The sequence below is a fragment of the Xenopus tropicalis genome, chromosome 6, assembly GCF_000004195.4.
Source record: "Xenopus tropicalis strain Nigerian chromosome 6, UCB_Xtro_10.0, whole genome shotgun sequence".
NCBI classification, from domain to species: domain Eukaryota; kingdom Metazoa; phylum Chordata; class Amphibia; order Anura; family Pipidae; genus Xenopus; species Xenopus tropicalis.
Window position 1 is genome coordinate 96,893,112 of NC_030682.2, and position 23,577 is coordinate 96,916,688.

The 23,577-nt window shown below is 40.0% G+C and overlaps 1 protein-coding gene across 2 annotated transcripts; it reads right to left on the bottom strand.

Annotated features, from left to right (window-relative positions):
* Nucleotides 1–655: 655 nt before the first annotated feature.
* adnp2 (ADNP homeobox 2) lies at nt 656–23,470 on the bottom strand. 2 transcript variants are annotated; one of them, NM_001079010.1, is made up of 4 exons: nt 23,096–23,348; nt 14,300–14,420; nt 6,844–6,933; nt 933–3,855 (listed from the first exon to the last, which is right to left on the bottom strand). In NM_001079010.1, exons 2-4 carry the CDS (start codon nt 14,405–14,407, stop codon nt 1,042–1,044), a joined length of 3,012 nt encoding a protein of 1,003 aa, NP_001072478.1. In that variant the 5' UTR covers nt 14,408–14,420; nt 23,096–23,348; the 3' UTR covers nt 933–1,041. The 2 variants fall into 2 exon arrangements, with proteins under 2 accessions (XP_012820356.1, NP_001072478.1); XM_012964902.3 differs by lacking the exon at nt 6,844–6,933 and having other exon boundaries at nt 656–3,855; nt 23,096–23,470.
* Between the last annotated feature and the right edge of the window lie 107 nt (nt 23,471–23,577).

Here is a 23,577-nt window from a genome sequence, read left to right on the forward strand (position 1 = left end):
CAGTCCTTTAAAGTTGTCACAGGGGGTGACCATGCTGGACACTTGTTAGAAGTGTCTGCGACACTCACATGCTCAGTGCTCTCTGAGCAGCTGTTGTGAAGCCAAGCTTAGGGGGTCATCATGTCTGTCATATAAGCTGATCCTAACCAGCTGATGATTAAAGTCTGATGCTAATTACACTGGTTTCAGAGCTGCCATGCAGTAACCATCTGTGTTAATTACAAATCAGCCTTATATTGTGACATTTATATCCTATATATACAGCATATTGTCAGTCAGTCCCTAAACTGACAGCAGTTCAGAGCATGTGCAGTGAATCAGCAGAAAGGGAGATGGGGGGCTACTGGGAGCATCTTTGGGGGGCACAGATCTTCATTGCTAAAGGGCTATGGTTGCCTTGGGCTGGTACAGAAGCACAAAACATAATTTACAACATTTCTATGCTACGTCTTTAGTTATGCTTTAGTTCTCCTTTAAATAAATTTATATCCATCAGTGACCCACTGTTCCTTAACCTACCCTGTCCTGAAGATAAAAGTTAGCTGTCAAAATTAGAAATACTGAAGTTAGTCCGTCTATCTAGCCATATGCCTTATCTGCCAAACATCTTTTCATGGGATTATGACACAGAAACCTTGCTTAGAGAGTAAGCATGTGAATTTCTTTTTAACAATGTATTTAATAGTTTAAAATCCAAAGGCTACAGTTTATCATACTGCACTTGGTGTACAGCTTCACATAGAACTGGTTAAAATAGTTCAAGTGTAAAACCTGGCAAAATAATAAAGCTTAACATTGGGATACATGTAAAAATGGCAGACAAAACTTATGACATAACTTATACCTGAGGAATTAACACTGTAGGCTTAAATAGCAAGCAAGATGAATGGGGTGGGGGGGGGAGGAAAATGACAAACTCTTAAGGTTGTGGATTTTTTGGATAAAAAGTTGTAATTGAAAGTTACACACACTGAATACAAACTAGATCCATGCTATTCTGCAAAGTGAGGGCCTATATGTCAAGTATCAGAGGAAATGCCATCAGTAATCTTCATTCAAGTCTAAATTATGCTTCACTTTTTTAAGGTGAGACATCTGAAATCCAAGTAGCACCTGCTGTTTATGGTTCTTGAGCGCTTTCATGCACATGTATCGCCTAGTGCCAATATATGAGGCAACATCGCTTTTCCACATATCTAGCAGTGTGGACAGCAATTCTATCTCTTTCTTGCTTGGATATGGCCTTGTGTTGAAATATTTAATCAAAAAGTCCTTCTTGTAGTCATAGGAAGTTTCCGATTGGTTCGGGACCAAAGCAAGGATATCAAGAGAAAGTTCTTTAGGCTTTTCTAAAGGGTCCATATTTACTTCAACCTTTCTTCTTTTTGAAGGCACAGAAAACTCATTTTCCACATTATCTGTACTGCTTGCTTGAGGAGTACATTTTATCTCTGCTTGAGAAAGTGATTGATTTGCAGTAGAAAAAGAAATCGGTTTACTTTTTGCGTAATCGTGCATTTTCCCGACATTATCTTCAATGTTACACTCCATTCCAGAGCTGCTGTCTTTAGGTGCATTGCGACATCGAAGTAAGTGCACATCAACAGCTGACAGTGTCATACTCCCTGTATAGACTCCACAACAATGCACACACTTAAAAGCTGGCATTTTTAAAATTGTATGTACAGTCGGCATGATATGGTGCCTTTCTTTTAAATGTGTCTCATACCTCTCTGTGTTGGATAAAGCACAGTTGCAGAAGGAACATTTAGAGGTTGGCTGGTCACCTAAATCATTATTTTTATTCTGAATTTTAATGTATATGGGAGCAGCAGTTTGAGAATTAGTTCCTGTTACTACAACAAGATTTATATCTTTGTCTCCAAGCTCATCCTTTGACACTTTTAAGTTAAAATCAAAATGGGGGAAAAGTACACTGCCATTTAAATCACTGGGGATTTCAAATCCTTTCTTGGCAAAATCTGGATGTACTTTCTTTTTGCCCAAATGCATAATTTTCATGTGATAGACAAAGTTCCTCAGTTCATGGAATACAGCTTTGCAGTATAAACAAACCATACCATGCATCAACAGATGTTTTAAAAGTTCTTCTGATGCTAAGCACCTGCAAGAAATACACCTAATACAATTTTCTTTCAAGACTTTCAAGAAAGAAGCTTGTGCTGCAATAGTTACACACTCTTTCATTTCCATGCTATTTGATTTATCTGTTGTTCTGGCATTTCCTCCTTTGACATGAGCAATTTGCATATGTACTTCGTAGACATTTGATGGGAAGAGCTCACTGCACACTGGGCATGTCTTCCATAGCTTGGTCTCTTTACCTGGTGCATCTGGAGAAGTAGTAAGGCCTGAACTTTTCAGTTGGAGTGTTTGGGTCACCTGAGCAACAGGAGGCGAGGGTGCAATAGCCAGAGAAGGTGAAACTTGTATTGCTTTATCTGGCTGTGAGTTTTGTACTGGTGCTTTTGAAGGGTTGGCAGCAGGAACAGAACATGGAGCCACTGGCAAAGTTACAGAGATTGGTGCAAGGGTATATGTGGGTATTCCATTTACTTGTTTACCAGTTGGAATGAGCTGTCTAAATATTGGGGCTGTGAGAAAAGTGTTTTGAGCAACCCCAGGTTGATTTGCTGCAGGATTATCAGAACTCAGAGACTGATTTACTGGAAAAACTGCAGGCCTTACTGCTTGATTAAGGTTGATGATATTGGGTTGCAAAGTCTGGGAAGGACATGCAAGTATTGTTGGTTGATTTACAGGAAGCAATGCTCCAGACAATGCCTGGTTGATTGGGAGGACAGCGGGTCTTATAGACGTTTGAGATGTGGGAAGAACAGCAGGCCTTACTGAAGTCTGAGCTGTAGGAACAATACACCCTGGAGGAAGGACTGTCGCAACAGACTGGTTAACTGGAAACCTCTGAGATACAAACACTTGTTGAGGGAGAGATGCTTGAAGGGTGATGTTTGGATTCTGTGGAAGAGAAGCAGTTACAAATTTAACCTGGGTATTCGAAGAACCTGCAGCAGGGGTTTTAGGTGTCAAACTTCCTGAAGGAGATGCAACAGCAGCTAGTGTTGGTAGAGCGTTGTGTGTACGGGTAACAGAAGTTGACATTGTTTGACTAGGCCCATTTTGTGGCACAGAAGCTAACTTAATGGTGTGATTAATTGCAAGTGGTGCATTTGACCTTGGTGCCAATACAGGTTTTTTAGGAAAAAAGTCAGTTTGCATCGGCTTTGTTAGCATTTTTCTAGATCTTTCTTTACTAGTTTCCAAAATGTCAGCCCTCAGCTTCTGTTCCAGGTCTCTGTGTTTTTCAGATGTCAAAATATGGTATACCAGTGCATCATTAGAGCTAGCAGTTGAATTACATATCTTGCAATAGAATTTATCAACGGGCTGGAGCTTAAAAAATGAAATGGTGGAATTCAAGCTTATATTTGCAATGTCTTCATCTGTTTTTTCTCCAAAATATGAAACTACTAAGTCTTCATGATGGGTCATAAGAACATGTTTTTTCATGCTGTAATATAAAGTGTCTGTATATTGACATTTTGTACAAGAAAATTTGACAGTCAGATGATTTCTAGGCAAATTTACATTCTCTCTTGTGCTATTAGAAGGGGTTTTCCTAGTACTGGAGTGAAATATCCGCATGTGTTTTACCACAGTTTTTGACTGTGAAGTAAATGGGCAGCTGGGGCAAGCAGCCATAAGCTCCTGGTCCTTTTCATCATCATGATAGCGTTTTAGATGACTCTTGAATGAAGACAGCAACTTGGTTGAAAATCTACAAAGACTGCAGCAAAATGTCTTTGACCTATAATCCTATAAAAGATTAAAAAAAACAAATTAGAACAGCTAATGTTTCTCTAATAAATTCTATATAATACCATATGAAACTGTATGTTTATGAATACCTTTTTCATAATGTGTAAAATTATGCCCTCTAATCTGTGTAATACACCAACATTCAGAATTAGTTAATAGGAAATAGATGTAGAGTTCTCAGTTTCATGTACTCTATGGGGGCCTTAAATGGTTAAAGTTGCAACTTATGATATCTGAGCACTGGCATTTTCATAAACCCTTTTTTTAGGGCAATTATTGGGGCAGGGTAGAATAGATTTTTTTTACTTAAAAAAATTTTGTGTTACTTTTCCTTTAATTCTAAAATGTAAACCTAAATGTGTAACGAAATTAATTATAAATATATATTGATAAAATCAGCAACATATTTCCTGGCATGGTACAACAGAAAGATCAATATATCCAATAAAGATGTGGATTAGTGCTGCGTAGACCAACCTCAACGCCACAAATCAGCAGGGTCAGGCCATGTAATGCTATTGGCAGTTGGATGAAAGTCTGTTGTTTATTTATATGTCTGCTCAGCCCCTTTCAGTGTCATCAGGGAGGGGCAAGCGTTTGCCCCAGGTTGCACTGTCAGGTTCGAAAAGTTAGTGTTTTTTTTGTTAATGTGGATATTATTTCTGGACAAGGCGATCAGCACCTAAGCATTTTATCCTGGAACACATACTTACACTATACTAATGATTCAATCAACATTCTAGTCTATTGTAGTTATACATAAGCTATTGCATAGGTGCACATCCACACTTGCCGGAAAGGTTTTTATGAACACCTAACATGCTTTCAGCTTACAATGTGAAAAATGGAGGAACTAAACCGTTTATAAAGAACGATGAAGTAAACATTTGAAATAAGTGAAAACCAAGGGATCGACAGCCAAGGCATGCAAATGTTCAGTATCAGTGAAGCTACAGTTCCAGTTGAATTTTTTTCATGATTCAAGTTTTTTTTTCTTTTGCACTACAAAAAATCAACTCGAATGTCTAGTATTTATTAATTGCAGAAATGGGAGCTGACACAAAGTCAAAACATATTTTCAAACTCAAGTTTGTAAACTCAAAAAATTTTAGGTATTCCAATTTATTTGAACTAGTTTTCCTTATTAATAAATGTGAGCATTCGATATGCAAGTTTTTTCAAATTAGGAAAACAAACTCAAATTCACAAACTCAAAACTTGATAAGCCTATATGTTATGATTAAAGTTCAATGCAAGTACGTTTATATCAAATTGTCTTGCCCGTTATTTTTGTTTTTTTTCTTTATTAGATACTGTGCACAGGGCATGGACATCTTCAAACTAGTTTTCTACAACTAAATTTTAAGACATTTGGAAATTCTGACAAACTACCCATTAGCACTGTGGCCAAATATTCCCTTTGGCTAGTGGCACACAAGGTGTTTTTATGATGCCATCTAGCAGTGCACAAAACACCTTTACTCCTCTCCTCCTATTTTTATTTTGCTATACTATATGCAATCAAAAGGGTGGTTTATATTCAGCAGTATTAGTAGTGGCGACAAGTGAACACGTTCTCTACAAAAGTTAATTTTGTGGCAAACATTTTGCAGTTTATTTGGGTCCCCAAGAAATTCAGAAACACTATTATAAGATATCTTCTGACCACAGCCTTCTGATGTTTACAGGATAGAGAAATTATAAGATACATTATATATAATCTGTGAGTGCCCTGTGTTCACTGAATTCTATGATTTATATACTTTGGGTCTGCAGTATATAATATTATTGTATCAAGCCCCATTATTCACTGAAAAGTTTATATAGTGAATAATGTACCTCCTATAGTAAAGCATAAGGATTATAACTCACTGAGGTGTTCCATGGCCATTAAATGTCATGGAACTCCGAGGTGACTTCTAATACAACAAAGAGTACATCATCTATTAAAACAAATGCCTAGAGCGGCTTGAATGACTTTTTCAACAAGCATAATATCCAAGGTTATTGTAATCTAAAGATCTAGTTAGTTTAGAATATGTATTGATATATAGATTATATATGTATTGGTATATAGATTATATATGTATTGGTATATAGATTATATATGTATTGGTATATAGATTATATATGTATTGGTATATAGATTATATATGTATTGGTATATAGATTATATATGTATTGGTATATAGATTATATATGTGTGTGTTTATATAGATCTGTATGTGTATTTATGTGCAGTGGGGATGGTTTGAAGGAGTTGATATTAATTTGTCAAAACAACTTAACTATATAACCATGTATGGTAGACCCTGTATCTGTATATGTTGATTGTAACTTGTATTTGTGAGAGAAAGGATAGTCATGCTACACTGCAGCACTCATTGAGAACATCTCTTGGTCCAGTATATGTAACACACCGAGATAAGATTTCCATGACCCCCTGATAATTTATTCATACTGACTGGCAAATGTACTTCATTTAAAAAATCAGTGACATCAAGGGAGGGTCTTAGCCAAATGAGAACAAAAGATTTTAAAGTCTTGGGAGTTTTCTCCATTCGTAAAATTAGCTGCAAGCCTTGGCCAACAATAATCTAAACCTGTTTTGTGAGTTAACTATACAAATGTAGGCACTGTTTTCCTAACCATTTTTTAAGATCAAGTGAAATATTATTCATATTATGTAATACATCAGCTTTCATTTGGGTAAAAATAAAAAGCAAATATTTATCAAGCTGATTAAAAGTGTGTTACATGTGATAATTTAAAAACTTAGCAAAGGCTTGCTTTATTAAAAAAAATATTTCAGCAATACTTAAGAGAAAAAAAATAAGTATATATTCTAATAAAGACAATTTCCGAACTGGTCACAAAAAGCTTGTTAGAACACTTCACTGTGCAACATCTGTGCAACCACTGAAAGAAAATGGAGTAGTGCAAGATGCTCTCTCATCTACGGCCAATCTCTAGCATCAGACATACATTTCTGCGTCCATTAGGTTCCCATAGCGAGACATCCTCCCATGATGTACTGGAAAAATATTTGTCTCCTGGATTATAACTGTTGATTTCCTAGAAAACAAAGAAAATATGTATTTTGATACCTTCTGTACGGATAAGGCAAAGTTGCCAGTTTTCAATGTGCTTGCAAAATGCAAACATTACAAGTCATGCAAATAGGACAGAGAAATTAGCCTCACACATTATGCCAGTCAGCCAATGAAGGTGTTATACAACAATCTCTGCAAAGGCCATCCAATAGTGGGGCAGAGCAGCTGTACAGCAAATTGATTTGTACTTTACTCATAAGAGAACACCACCACATATGAATTAATATGCTTATTTCTGCTGTTATGCACCAGTATGGGTAGGCTGGGGAGAGCAAACAACTATTTATTTATTTTAAAAATTTGTTTTTTTAAATGTTTATTTTCTTCGTACAACAACATTGACAATTACAAGCATTACCACAAACAAAAAATTGCCATCTACACTGGGAATGTGCTACAATTTAGACACTTTGTCTTTGCCAGTGTTATTATAATAAAACATTATAATAAGCAGTTCTAATAATTCATCGAGGGTTTGAACTCATCATTATTGGCTTTTAAACAGTATACCAAGTTTGACTGATAAGTAATGTTGCCTAAGATTCACTGATTGGAGGTACCAGCGTAGGATTAACATCTAACCAGCGAGTCCAGATGCTTTCAAATTTCAAGGGGATGCCTCTTGCTAAATATGTTAGTTTTATAAGGGGTATTGTTTTATTATCAAGTGCTATCCACTCTGCTAGTGTGGGTGAAATGGGACTTCCATCTTATAATGGTGAGTTTTTTTTGGCATAAAACAATATCGTGCTCATTAGGTTCCTGGAACGATTCTGCGAAACCAACTCATCTACTAGGCCTAGAAAACATGCTTCCAGAGTTTTAATCCTAGGTAGGGCATGATGCTTATCTAAATATTGCATAATTCCAGTTCAATAGGTGACTCTATGTGCACAGTCCTATACCATATGGGCAAAGCCTGCATTTACTTCATAACATTTAGGGCACTCTTCATTAGGTAATCTACCTATACTGGTGTACTATATACATTATGGAAAAAAATCAATCGTATAAATCTGTCCCTTGTGGCTATGAGGAAGTCATATGTTGTTGGTTGCTTCCTCCCGTCATCGTTTAATTGTGGAAGTATATTATTCCATTTAATTTTTGCCTTATCAAATGGGGAGGGTGCCACTGAGAATTTGCTTGTATAGTTGAGAGAGAAGTTTCCCCCATCCAGGATCCCATAGTCTAGCTTCCCATGAGGCTAATCCCATCTCAATAGATAAAGAACCGTATTAGGCTTCGAAGACGAGTCATAGTTGGAGGTATCTATAGAATTGCAGATTTGGGTTCTCTAGTCTATTTTTAAGTGCATTAAATTGATTAAATTTACCATCTAGTACATTAGAAAGCCATTACACTCCATTAAGATGCCAGTAATGAAAATCTAGAAGTCTCCATAAGTGTTACAAGTTATCGTTTTTCCAGAGAAGCAAGTATGGCAAGTTTAACCTTGTGTTTCCCATGTTCTACTTTACTAATTTAGACCAGACCATCATAGGGGTAGTGAGCACTTCTGGTAGGAGGAGCATATCCCCTTTTTTACCATAAGGGCATTGCGCAATGCTTCTTATGAGCAAATTATGTTCCCATGCAATGCTGTCAGAGGGTTGTCTGGATCTGGATTAAACCAATTATGCAAGTAGGTTAATTGGTTTGCAGTATAATACAGTTGCATATTGGGTAATGCTAGGCCTCCCAGAGAGCATGGAGCTGTTAGTGTGTTCCATCCCATCCTGGGCATACAAATGTGGTGTATTTTTCTGTACAAAAAACAGAGAATGAATGTCTGGTAAGGAAGGCCCAGCACAAGTGCTAATTTGTTATAATTATTATGATATTACAATTTTCTAATAAATGTCATAGCTAATAGATGAGAACCACCCACATACACTGAACAAAACCTCCCATGAGGATTATCTGGCTGGTTAACACTCTTTAAAAATATCCTTCAGATTCTTCCAACAGCAGCACAGTCTTCCTCGCCATTTTATTGTCCTGGGCCCCTCCAGGTCAAGGAGTTGTACACCTTTAGAACAGATAAACCATTCACATTGGCTTATTATTCCTGAATTTGTCAATAAAAACAATTGCAGACTCTGTGGCTTAACTACATGCTCCCTCAGATCACCTGACAGGAAATATTGCAGCTCTAACTGTGACAGGAAGTGTGGGATTAAAAGATAGAATTGTGCCCATTAATTGGCTGATGTAACCCAACATGTATGTGTGCACCATGAATCATATTATCCCGGGGGCTGTCCTTTCTATGAAAATGATTTATTTAGATGAAGCGGGGTTTTATGCAATATATTTTTAGAGAGACCTACACAGTTGTGGGGTTTTTCTTTTAGGTTTTAGGTAGGACAAGGAAAGTCAACATCTATTGAGCACACTATTAAACAGTACTACTATTGCTGTGTAAAAACACTATATTCCTGGCTTGCCTAATGAAAGATTTACAGAGATACACCTGCTACATTCTACATACTGTACTTGTTTCAGTGAACGGCGCCACCATCTTTAACAAGGGATGCCCACTCCCTTTCCCTCACTGTCTCTACTGCGCATGCGTCCCCCGCTCCCCCCCTGCGTCCTTCTGTGTCTCCCCCCCCCCCCCAGCTAACACACCACACTCAACTCCCCCCGCTCCTCGTTTGCCTCTCCCCCCCCCCCCCCCAGCACCTGTCTGCCGGCTGTGTCCTTCTGTCACTGTGGCCAACCACCCCGCTCCGCTTCCCGTTTGCCTCTCCTCCCCCCAGCTCCTGCCTGCCATCTGTGTCCTCCTGTCACTGTGGCTCCCCACTTGCCTCTCCTCCCCCCCAGCTGCCGCTGCATTCGCTTAATAGGGCAGTGGTCGTCATATCAACCGGATGCTATGGGGAGCGCTCCTGCTTGTGCGCACGCAATGCCTACAGTCCTGGTCCTACAGTCTCTGCAGGAGCATTGCATTATGGGAATCTTCTCTACCCAACTCAGCGGTTTTTCTTCCTGTTTGTCTTCTGAACTATTGAAATATGGGGAGACTTAAGAGCACTATTGAGACAACTGAAGGTATGCCTGCATTTTGAGATTAACTCTTTACTAGCCTTTCCTTCTCCTTTAAGAAACCATTTCCCATCTACACCAAAGCATCATGGTCCAGTTTAGGGAAGTGCTGTATCATGCAAATAAAATCAGTTGCTAGCCCCAACTTTCAATTTTTCACTATAGAAAACTAAATCCTGTGAGATACTGCAGACTAACAAACCTGTGATTAAACTGTTAAAAAATTAAACGGTAACCACAGCTAAACCCACTAGTCTAAATTATGATAAAATGAACAACAAGACAAAAGAGATATTGTGCAATGACATTTCTGTAAACAAATCGTTTTAGCAAAAACATTTCTCTTTCTCAAATTCTTAGAAAAGACTGCACAATGCCTCTTAAGAAGACATTTTCACACTTTATGAGTTTAAGATCCTGTTGACGAATATTTGGTCAATTCCTACTAAAGCCATTAAAATGATTATTTAAAAAAAAAAAAAAAATTTATATATGTATATATATATATTTTTTTTTAGTAAAAGTGTGGAGAAACAGCAGTAAATAAAAATAAACAGTAACAAAAAATTATGTGTAAATTCGAGTCGCAGGAGGAGGGAGGTTGTGTCCCACAGAGCTTACAATCTAAGAGGGTGGGCAAGTAAGGTAAGTTCTAAGTTTAGTTTTGAAGAGGAAAGAAGGAGCAAGACATGGATATGGGTGGTGTGAAAAGATGGTTTGCAATAATTATTAAATGGTTTAGAAAATATTTGTGTAATAATTTTTGTGTTACTGTGCCATTAAGATTGACTAAAGGGGAAAAGGCAGGAGTCCAGTTAGTTTGCATGTTCTTCCTGTGGTTGTGGGTTCTTGGGATACTTTTGTTTCCTCCCAGTTTTTACTGGCTCCTGATAAAACTGGGGTGTGTGTGTGCGCGTTATAGGTAGCTTAGGTTACAAACTCTACTATGGCAGCGCCAGATGCAAATGATGTTATAATCTCTGTAAAGCCCTGCAGAATATGTTGGCACTATATAAGTAACAAATAATTTGGATATCAAAAATTACCTTACATAGCCTATGCCTTTAATCAGAACTGTGGGTCTGTTCTCCACTCAGAGAAGCCTAATGTACAGAAATGGGATCAGTTATCCCAAAACCAGTTAATTTAAAATCTTACTTTCATATGTGCCTGTATTATATGCTATAAATGCTGGGTCACAAAAGGGATTCCAAGCTGCAAATGCCTTATTTAAGTTTTTGTTGTTCCATTAATTGTAATTACAGAACTTCCAGTTCCTCTTTTCCACAGACCGAAATCTTGGGATATTGAAATATGCCCGAAGTGGAGATTTTTCTTAAAGGAGAAAGACAACCACTGCCCCTTTTAAAGGTCTTCTTCCATGACCCCTAACTGCACCACCACTAGGGACTCACTAAACACCAGTAACTGCTTTTCCTGGCTGAAAAATGCAGATAAGCACAGCTTCAGGTTATCTTCACTGCCTTCTTTGCCCCAGGATCATGCACAGTTGAAGACAAACCAGACCTGATTTCAAACGTGTATGCGCCATGCTGGAAATTACAGTGAAGAGACACAAAGCTAATGTGAAACACATGATGCCAGTAACGATCTCAGTGATATTTGATCCTTCTCTGCCATGAAGAAAACAATGTGTTTGCCATAATGGATAAGAAAATACTATATATATGGCCTAGATAAACTCCCCAGCCTTTCACAAAAACAAATCTGGTGCTCGGTAATATGGAGGAAAAAAAGGTACACAAAGCAAGCAACTGCTGCAGCAACCATTGCAAGTTTATTATGACAGGTTTAATGTTAAACCCACAAAATGCTCCATTGTAGGCCCTGCTCCAGTGACAGGGGCTCTTTGAGAGCAGAGAAGGAGTGTACCAACCCATTCTGACATGCACCCAACCTGAGCCAAATTTCAACCTGTACCCGCAGGTTTCGGGTTAACCCGCACATCTTACTGTTCCCTCAAAATACCTTAGGGCAGTGCTGTACAACAGTGGCCTGCGGTGATTGCTTACTTTTGTGTAAGCTTTTAATGGTATCGGTAGTAAGATTAACTGGCCCCAGCATTATTCACACCTCATGTTTAGGCTGTAAACTTCTATACTCTTTATACACCCATAAGACCTCAACTGTAGGCACCCGCATTATTCACACAACAGACTGGAGGAGCGGCACTGACATTGTGTCACTGTACATAGTGCAGTACAAACTGTTCATGTTGGAGTTCTTACTTGGGTAGTCATGATAGGTTTCCCTGTCTCCTTCTCTACTGTGTGCCATACTCTGCCTGCCCAATATTGCCCGTGGGAGGTAAATCTGACAAGGGTTTTTCTGGGTGTTTGTTGGCATTTGGAAATAGTTGTTGGGGTTTCTAAAGGTAATTATGTGCTGGGGGATGCTATGCTACCTACAGGGAAGGAGGCACAAGGATTTATGGGTATGTCTTAATATGACATAATACACTTTCACATGCGAGTGAAGTGCAGTAAGCACCAATTATTTGTTTTGGTTTTTTTGGTGTGCTACAACCAATAATGTTGGTATGGTCTTTAAAGCTCTTGTAGTAACATGGGTGTGGTATTAAGTATGTGTGTGTTTAAAAAACTCAGCCCTCTACAATGTAGTCCAGGAAAACTTCAACCCTCCATACCACAAAAGCTAGACAGTACTGCCTTAAAGGACATTTAAACCCTACATTTTTCTACCATGTATATTAGTTGGGCACATCTCCCCCACCCAAATGACATCCTTTTAACTGGATATATCCCCTTTGTTTGCCAACACCATTGCATTTTCCTAAAACAAATAGCAGATTTCACCCAGTGGCCATTTTCTCTCTGACGCATCATCAGTTACAGTTACATCTGCAAACCGCATACGTGCACAAAGACCTTTAATTCAGCGTAAATGTCATCACTTCCTTTGATAAAAAGTTCTTTGTTTGAACACTGTGATGGTTAAGCTGAACTCAGTAGAGAAGGTTAGAAGAAAAAAATAGGAGCAGACAGCTAGAGCAGAGTTTCTATAGGAACCAGCATTATCATCTCTTCATTGGGTGCTAGACTGGAGGGGGTGTGTTTAGTAAGCTGAGAAGATCTGAGCATGCCCAGGAGCCAAAAGCCAAAGCAAATTCCTAAAGGGTGGGGGTCAAGTGGGTAAGAGAAGGAAAAGAAAATCTTAGTGATTAAGGGGATCCTGCAGCCTTACTATTATCCTTTGAACAACCAGAGTGGCAGGTGTTGAAAGAAATCAAAGAGGCTGTTCACAGATTACATTTTTTATTTGTGGGGTTTACATGTCCTTTAAGGTAATGGCACACAAGACTGCTCTGGATGCTTTCAGTACCTGTTTTTTAATTAGCCAAAAATGTCGAGACTTCCAGAATTAGATATTAACAACTAAAAATAGTCAGGCTTTAGGGAAAGTAAAATCAAAGTGAAAAATATTTACTGTGATAACACAGCAATAAACAATAACAATTTGCATTTTTTTTCCCAGGCTATTTGCCAATTACCCTGGGCAGCAGTTAGAATAATAATTAACAATAAAAGTAAAATGGGTATTATAAAGATAAACCCAAAAGGATTGCTTTGCCTCGAATAAGGATTATTTATATCTTAGGTGCTTTGCTAAGGCACATAGTTAAAAAAATCTGAATGTATAATGTAGTGGTGGACTGACCTTGGTGGTCCCAAAGCAGTGGTTTGGGGGCTCAGCTTGAAGGCAAGTTAGTAGCGATGTGCAACCTGCAACCTGTGGGTTTACCCACAGATCAAACCAACATCTGGATACCAAAAGCGGGGCGCAGGTCCAGGCCTTCTGCCTTTCTCCCTGCCCATGACTATGAACCCCACCTACTGCGGAGTCTATTTATAGGCATGCACCCTTCTGGCCCTGCCCCCTCCGTGACATCATAGGTGTGCTCGGCCCTATAAGTAGAGGGGGAGCCGCGGGTTAGGATCAGGTGTGGGTCGACAATTTGTCTATTAGTTAGGGCAGAATTTTACAATAAAAGCATACGATCTGCTGAAAATTCAGACTGAAGGTCATATAGGTTGAGATTTCGTATAAATGATTCGTTGCTGTCCTAGATAGCTTTGGAACTATGCATAATCAACTGATTAAACAATGTGTTTATTTGTGTAACCTTGTTTTGAACAAACAAGCAAAAACACTGCTCTAATATGACCAAGAAATGGCACAGAACAAACAGACTATTAGTTAAAAAATGAAAGAGAATTAGTGAAGATTATACTCACCTCTAATAATTCTCTGCAGCTTTCAAGGCCAATCTGAAGCAGAATTTGTTTAACCCTTTTTCTTGCTTTTCTGATTTTTTCCAGGCTGTTAACAGGTGGTTGGAACATTTTGGCAGCGGAGCTGAAAGACAAAAAAAGAAAATCAGAAGAATACTCTGGACTAGGTTTCTCCAGAAACCAGCAGTTGATGCACACAGTTTAACGGAGACCTAGTCAAACCCACAACAACAGAATAAAATAAATTAGAACTGCAATTTACAGAGATTTTTCAAATAAAACTATACATAATTTGGTAAAGGGGTATCAGGCATGAACAAGCAGCTTACATTAGTGACTGGCAACAGGCAAGGGCCCTGACTATGCCGAGTGTTGAATTATCAGGTTTAGACACTTCTTAGCTATTTTAAAAACAATAATGCCTAAAAAGCTCACCAGTGCCAATTGGCTATTTCTTCCCAGTTACTGAAATGTGTTGGTTGCACACATAACTTCAAGCAGAACAGTCTTTGCAAAATCCCAATAGGCTAGGGCACAGTATATCTTTTTATCCAGCTTTAAGGACTATGCTCCATCAACAAGCCTGCCCTCACTCCTAATGTTGCTTGAAACTATTTAGTGCAGTGCTGTCCAACTGGCGGCCCGCGACCCCCCTCTGTGTGGCCCCCCACCTGTCTGGCTGCTTTGATGGTTTACCCTTGTATAAGCTTTAAATGGTATCAGTACTGAGATTAACTGCCCCCCTGCATGGCTCTCACCTCAGATTCAGGCTGTAATCCCTCTGTATTGTTTAAATATGTAATCCCCTGTGTTGTTCACACCTGCATTGTTTACCCCCTGCAGTTTTCACACCTCAGGCTCAGGCTGTAATCACCCACATTGTTCAACTGTTCACACCTCAGGCCTGTGTGTAGGCAGCATAGGGTAGGCAGAGTATGGCACATAGGTAGCATGGGGCAGGGAGGGTATGGCACAAACAGGCAGCATAGGACAGGGAGGGTATTGAACACACAGGGTAGGGCAAAGTATGGCACACACAGGCAGGGTAGGGCAGAGTATGGCACACAGGCAGGGTAGGGCAGAGTATGGCACACACAGGCAGCATATGTCAGGCAGAGTATGGCACACACAGGCAGCATATGGCAGGCAGAGTATGGCGCGCACACAGACAGCATATGGCAGGCAGAGTATGGCACACACAGGCAGCATATGGAAGACACGGGCATCATAGGGTAGGCAGAGTATGGCACACACAGGCAGCATATGGCAGACACAGGCATCATGGGGCAGGCAGAGTATGGCATACACAGGTAGCGTAGGGCAGGCAGAGTGCTACCCTATGCTGCCTGTGGGAGGTGAACCTGGCAGGGGTTTGTTCTGGGAGTTTGTTAGCAGTTGGAAATAGCCAGTAAATGGTCCCTAAGGTGTGTAATTATGTATTGGGGGTTGCTGTGCTATCCACAGGGGAAGAGTCATATGGATTTTAGGGTGTGTCTTAATATGACATAATATAATTCTTTCACATATGAATGATGGTTGATATCCCTGCAGTGAGGACCAAGCATTTGGGTTTTTACTGCACTACTACCATTGTGATTAAATGGTTGTGGTTTGAAGTGGGTGTGGTTTAATAGGGGGGAGTAGCTTCCATTAGCGGCCCTCCACCATGTATGTGCGAGAAATTCTGGCCCTCGGCACCGCAGAAGTTGGATAGCACTGATTTAGTGAATCAGGTTAGTAACTGAGAGCTGTGATGGTGATTTTAATTTGAAAAAAAGTGAAATGTCACAATCCCTTGAACCAAACAATTAATACCAGGGCAGGATAACAATGTTATATTCAAATCCATAAGAATCCTTTTGTACTGCAGATCTTTGAAGGTAAGTATGTACCGACTTTGAAATGATTTTGTCCGATTCCTTTGCTCCAGGTTGCTGTTATTTTAATGATGCCTATGTACATCTGTTTTTAAATAAGCAACACATATTTTCATACATATTTATGGAATATCCATTCACAAAAAAAAATAAGCAGGAGAGATCAGAAATCCATCATTCCATGATCTCTTTAAGAAACCATGTAGCACCGCAATCTTCAAGGGTTGTTAAAATATCCTTTATTGAACACAAAATATATCTTTAAGCAATGCTCTGGGCACATAACAGGCAATGGGCTTGCCGCTTGACACATTTTGTAAGACCACTTCCTATATGGATTATCCATCTTGCCACTTATCTGCGCTAATTTCGCGCCACCTCACTTTGGGAAAAAGGATACATTTTCCCTAAACATCTGTGTTGTATTACATATGCTTACACTTTAATGGGAGACTATACCTAATAATATTGGTCTCTATAAAAAGCTTTTCACATAAAAGTCCATATTTCAAACATTCTTTTATTTTCATGAAAAACATTTTTCTATTAATAAGTCATTGGCTAACCCCATATTGAAACATTGCCATTTTTATGAAAAACCCTGATTTATCTACAGAAATAATTTTCATAAAAATATTTTTTAGTAGGTGCCATTGGGTAATCATAAATAGAAAACTTCCATTTAAAGTACTAAGGGCTGCCCCCTGGAATCATCATTGACACCCTCAAGCAAGAGGGTAAGACACAGAAAGAAATTTCTGAACGAATAGGCTGTTCCCATAGTGCTGTATCAAGGCACCTCAGTGGGAAGTCTGTGGGAAGGAAAAAGTGTGGCAGAAAACGCTGCGCAACGAGAAGAGGTGACCGGGCCCTGAGGAAGATTGTGGAGAAGGACAGATTCCAGACCTTGGGGGACCTGCGGAAGCAGTGGACTGAAATGGAGTGTGCAGGAAATGGGCTACAGGTGCCGCATTCCCCAGGTCAAGCCACTTTTGAACCAGAAACAGTGGCAGAAGCGCCTGACCTGGGCTACAGAGAAGCAGCACTGGACTGTTGCTCAGTGGTCCAAAGTACTTTTTTCAGATGAAAGCAAATTTTGCATGTCATTCGGAAATCAAGGTGCCAGAGTCTGGAGGAAGACTGGGGAGAGGGAAATGCCAAAATGCCTGCAGTCCAGTGTCAAGTACCCACAGTCAGTGATGGTCTGGGGTGCCATGTCAGCTGCTGGTGTTGGTCCACTGTGTTTTATCAAGGGCAGAGTCAATGCAGCTAGCTATCAGGAGATTTTGGAGCTCTTCATGCTTCCATCTGCTGAAAAGCTTTATGGAGATGAAGATTTCATTTTTCAGCACGACCTGGCACCTGCTCACAGTGCCAAAACCACTGGTAAATGGTTTACTGACCATGGTATTACTGTGCTCAATTGGCCTTCCAACTCTCCTGACCTGAACCCCATAGAGAATCTGTGGGATATTGTGAAGAGAAAGTTGAGAGACACAAGACCCAACACTCTGGATGAGCTTAAGGCCGCTATTGAAGCATCCTGGGCCTCCATAACACCTCAGCAGTGCCACAGGCTGATTGCCTCCATGCCACGCCGCATTGAAGCAGTCATTTCTGCAAAAGGATTCCCGACCAAGTATTGAGTGCATAACTGAACATAATTATTTGAAGGTTGACTTTTTTTGTATTAAAAACACTTTTCTTTTATTGGTCGGATGAAATATGCTAATTTTTTGAGATAGGAATTTTGGGTTTTCATGAGCTGTATGCCACAATCATCAATATTAAAACAATAAAAGGCTTGAACTACTTCAGTTGTGTGTAATGAATCTAAAATATATGAAAGTCTAATGTTTATCAGTACATTACAGAAAATAATGAACTTTATCACAATATGCTAATTTTTGGAGAAGGACCTGTACTTGCTAAGGCACATCAGACAATTAATGGCCAGAGTTCTGTCTTCCATGCTTCCATACTGCATTATTTCTGGTCATGTGATCTCTGAGGGAGCACAAAGACCATCATAAAATGGTGGCTCTAGGGAAGAGATGTAAATTGGCAGTATTTATTGAGATAGATATAGATATCTAGTTTCTTTAGCAGGCCACTTAATATGATTCAATACATAAGGCAGGCACTCATAGATCCCCCGAGCAGGCAATAGTAGATAAAAACAAAGAAGCTTTATTGTAGACAATTAGACCACATTGTAGCCTTACGTGTTTCAACTTGATATGATATAAAGTATGATCTGTTGGTTTAGTATTCATTATGGGGATATCGTTTTCCTATTAGTACCAAAGCCCACCCCACCAGCACATAAGAGGCACTGTGCTCACACATAAGGTATTAACAACATTTATTTATAAAGGGCCAAAATATTCTGCAGCGCTGTACAATAAGGTATGCACAGATGTTATGTTACATTCCCAACAAATCTACCTTACTGCTAGAACCTACATTTCTACCTGTCAGGTGATCGTGAGTGACACACAGATCAATGAAACCCAGTCCCTGCTGCTGAAAAGCAGCAGGCCAATTTTAAGATGTCATGCCATACTGTCTTTTATGGGTTTGCAATATCAAATAAATGTTGTGTGTATAGAGAAAAGGAGTAAGTACCAAGATAAAAAAGCTATTGTGGGGGGACAAGAAGGCTGGGTAAATATGTTAAACGTAAATATGTAAAACAAACCATAACTAATACATTCTGATATGAAAGAGCATGACCAGATTGTTGCTGCTTAGGCAAGCCAAACTACTACTCAACTAGGTTGAGTCACTTTTAAAGAAGCTGAAGAAAAACAAAGCAAATTAAAATAATATTATATCCAACTTTATATTACTATTAAACAAATGATAAGAGGTCAAAACCTGCAATCAAGACCTTCATCTTGAAATTAACTTAACTTATGTCTATAGGGGCTTCTTACAAACAATTATGGGGTAATAATTTGCCTTTCTGCCGCTTACTATGTTTCAAATGAGAGCCAGTGAACAAAAAGTTAAATTAAAAAAAAAAAAAATCTACAAAATGCCTTAGAATGTCACTGTCTACATGACTAAAATTAATTTGAATATGAACTACCCCTTTAAAGGGGATATAAAGTAAAACATCATAATCCTTGTGTGTTATTTAGACAGAATGAAATACATTTGGAATCCAAACCCATTAAACATTTGAAGTTTTTTAATTAGAAGCCTTTGTATGTTGCATCTTATGCTATTCCTCTGAAATGAGTTCTGGTCACAGCTCCTGGAAACCTACAGGGCCAGTGGCCATACTGAGTTGAAAAAAAAAAAACACAGAAAAGCAGGGACTGTCCTACACCAGATTTGGAAAAAAAAAGCACCAGAGTCTGTTTAGTGGATTGTCATTGGTCTGTTGCTGATAAGAGCAAGCCAGGCACAGATAAGCAAGTGAAACATTAGCAAAGAGTGAAACACACCCACTCATTCAGCTTCAGACAGCAGTTAAAAAGCAGTTTTAAATGCTTTGACATCTGATTTATTTAGAACATCTTGTAGTGCTTTCCTATCTTAGGGCTATATATAAACACTGAGTTAATGTTTTGACTTTACATCCCCTTTAAGTCTAATTTCATCAAAAGTCTATCCTCCCCATTTACCTGTAAAAGTAATGACAAGTAAGTCGCTATTTTAGCTAGTAGCAACAATATTTCGACTATTATACTGGCATCTCAATAAAATGTTTCAGCTTAGGGCTCTGGCACACGGGGAGATTAGTCGCCCGCGACAAATCTCCCTCGTCACAGGTGACTAATCTTCCCGAACTACCATCCCACCAGCGAAAATTTTGCCGAAATCGCGTGCGCAGCGTGTGCCATCCAACCGGCGGCTTAAATTTTCGCCCTGTGTGCCAGAGCCCTTAACACAGGCAGATACCAATGATGATAGTTGTGTTGTATGTGTTGGCTGTTGCTGCTAGGATTTGTCCTCCTGGCTACCAGCCACACCCACAATGAAATCAGCCCCTCTCCACCCCGCTGTTAAACTTCCCCACAGTAAATCAGTTCAAGGAGATAAGAAAGGTCTGATGCCACAAAGGCACTGAAGAATATTTTGCAAGGCTGCAAGTTGAATTAAAGACAAGACAAACCTGAAAGATAAATTATAGTCGTCCTTACAAAAGGAAAACTGCATGGATATGACATACAGGTATGGGATCCCTTATCCGGAAACCCATTATCCATAAAGTTCCAAATTACTGAAAGGCCATCTCCCATAGACCCAACTAAAAGCAAATAATTCTAATTTTTAAAAATGATTTTCTTTTTCTCTGCAATAATAAAACAGTACCCTGTACTTGATCCCAACTAAGATGTAATTAATCCTTATTGGGTTTATTTAATGTTTAAAGGAGAAGGAAAGGCTAAGTCACTTGGGGGTGCCAAAATGTTAGGCACCCCCAAGTGACTTTATAATCCCTTACCTTGTACGGCGGGTGCCCCTGTTAGGAGAAAACCGCACCAGCCCAGGGTACCTGTAGCACTTCCATCTTCCATATGTCTTCTGCCAGCAAAATCCCTGGCCCAGCGCATGCGCATTAGAATGAAAAGCCGACTCAATATAAAACAGCTTGATAAACCTGCCTGCTTTCCGGTGATCACATCTAGCTAGTAGTGATGTACGAGTCAACATTGTGCCTCCCAACACCACCCTGCAATGCACCACTATTTATAGACCTACACCCAACCTGCCCCATCTCTGATGTCACAAAGGGTGTGGAGCAAGTGCGCACCTCTAAATAGAGGCATCCAGATGCAAAGATGGGCATTGTAAGGTCACAGGCAGGAAAAAAAGGAAGTGAGAACCCGCACCAATATTGTGCTAGCATCAGCCCCAACCCACCCACCCCGCAGGTAAACCCATGAGTTTTAAGGTGGCCATACACGCACAGATATTATCGTACGAAACCTCGTTTCGTACGATAATCGGTGCGTGTATGGCATGTCGACGAGTCGACCGATATCGCAGAAAGCTGCCGATATCGGACGACTCGCCGATCGGACAAGTTTGAAAATTTTGATCGGGCGCCATAGAAGGCGCCTGACCAAAATTCTCCCTTCAGAGCTGAATCGGCAGAAGGAGGTAGAAATCCTATTGTTTCTACCTCCTTACCTGCCGATTCAGCCCTGAATGGTGTGTGGCGGATCTTACGATGTTTCGTGCGACCAATGGTCGTACGAAACATCGTCAGATCGCCACGTGTATAGCCACCTTTAGGCTGGTCTGCACATCACTACTAGCTAGTAATAAGCCAAATCAACTGGGCTTGCTGTGCTTTTCTTGAAGATGTTTCGCCAGTTATCCAACTGGCTTTCCTTATTTAATTCTGAATTCAGAAAGCCAGTTGGATGACTGGCGAAACCTAAAACACAGTAAGTCCAGTTGATTTTTACTACAGATATACCATGACCTGGATGAATGAGAATCTTCACAAACATATTCCTCTGTAACTCAAGAACTTGAACAGATGCACCACGGGTGCAGGGCTTGTGAATGGTGTAAAAGGAATGGGGCAACCAGACAGGACAGGTAGATGTAAGGAAAGCAACAATGGAGAAAACTGGGAATGTTTTAAAATCAGTTACATATGGGGGATATAAATAAGAAGGAATACAGCAGCCCTAGAAGTTGAAGCTGCATTGAAATATAAAGCACAGCTTGGAGCAAAGGTAGCCATAATACAGTTAGATTTTATCATTCTCAGATGAATGGTTGTATTGTTAAAAGATCATTTTAACCAAACAATATGCCATCCACGGATAACAACCATGTAAAAAGGTAATTGTTTTGCTGTCAAAATGGTACAAAAAGATTTACAAAATGCAATATCAGCTTGTGGTGGTAGTATAATGTATAGAAACAATAAGGGATTTATTTTTGATAATCAATTTCATTTTATGATATTAGTTTGCTTTTCATATGTCATTGCAGCCAATTAGTTCTGCTGCTGGTTAATAATGTGACCAGGTGCCATGGCTTCCATGTATTGCAGAAAGGTAATAAAAAAGGTCTTGTTGTTCGTTTATTTCTATTTATCTACTGCATGTATATGACTTTTCATAGTGTTATTTACGTAGGTGATATGTAGGTTTGACAAACATCTGGGTCTTTCTGTATATGTTTGTGGCTCCTGGGGTATTTGCGTAGAAGCTCATTGGCGCAACCTTCCCTCCTGTTCTGTCTTCTTTTACACATGTACAGGAGTGTAAAACAAATAGGACATTTGTGTGTAAGTTCAGCTTTCACTAAATACTGGCACCCCGTGATTTTACCTTTAGGTCTCCTTTAAGGTGCAGAGTTGTTCTGGGAAAAAAATCTTCTTACATATTTATCTTTCTTCCCTATTAATAACAATGGGATGAAGCAGAATTGTCACCGACCAGGCGGCAACCCTAGCGCAGAGTGAAAACACAATGAAAGTGTTATGCTCAAAGCAAGCCACAAACACAAGTTTTGAGCTGTAAATATCCCGTTGCCCCAGACAAGACGCAGCCACTAGAGGCAAAGGGCATGCTAATAATGAATGAGTGAAAGTAGCGCCAGCTGGCACTGACTGGAGGCAGGGAGAGGTACCCGGGCACACAGCAAGCTCAACAATACACAGAGTATTTGCAGAAAATGGGAAAGAGCCGGAGGGCGCCCAGCAGAGGATGATGGTAGCTGTAGTTCCCTGTAGCTGGAAGGCAGCGGGCAGAAGAGCGACTCGCAAGCGCACAAAGAACAGCGCTACACACTCGGCTCATAGCTGTCACATCCCATAGGAACCCATGGGATATATATCTCTACATACAAAAACGCAGCGCTAGATAGTTGGCGCCTCCTGCAGCACATGTTGCAGCACATGTTGCAGCCCCAGTATTGCCCCTGCCCGGGGTATCGTACTTACCCAACAGCGCTGGTGAGGCGGCTGCTCTTCTTCTGTGTGTGGGACTCGGGTCCGCCTCTTCCTTTATTATTCTATTCGTTCTACTCACTCTTAATGGACCAGTGACATCAAACGCCCCACCCCTGCTGTGTGTGTGTGTACGTCTCCTATCTGCCCCCTACACCGTGTGGGTGGATGTGCGCGAATTGGGATAACGCCCGCTTCGCTATTGCCCGGTCCCGCCAACGATCCTCCTTCCCCCCCAATCACTCCGCCGCAAAATGGCGGCCGAGTTGAGCGCAAGGAAGTGACGTCAAATACCCTACAATTTACATACAGACTAGTGTCCAATTAGACCACGCCTTTCCTTCACTCAATATTTGAGGGGTCTATATTATTTAATTGCAATGTGTGTACTTTAGATACAACAGAATACTTTGTCACATTTGGGGTTCAAACTGCCCCCAAATTGGCCCCCCAATCTTACAGATGTACCCTGCCTT

Excerpts from the sequence above, each read along its gene's own strand:
- adnp2 (NM_001079010.1), bottom strand. The coding sequence starts at position 14,407 with ATGTTCCAACCACCTGTTAACAGCCTGGAAAAAATCAGAAAAGCAAGA. Across the intron at positions 6,934-14,299 it reads GCTGCAGAGAATTATTAGAG|GAAATCAACAGTTATAATCC; the intron begins GTGAGTATAATC and ends TTTGTTTTCTAG. Across the intron at positions 3,856-6,843 it reads AACCTAATGGACGCAGAAAT|GATTATAGGTCAAAGACATT; the intron begins GTATGTCTGATG and ends AATCTTTTATAG.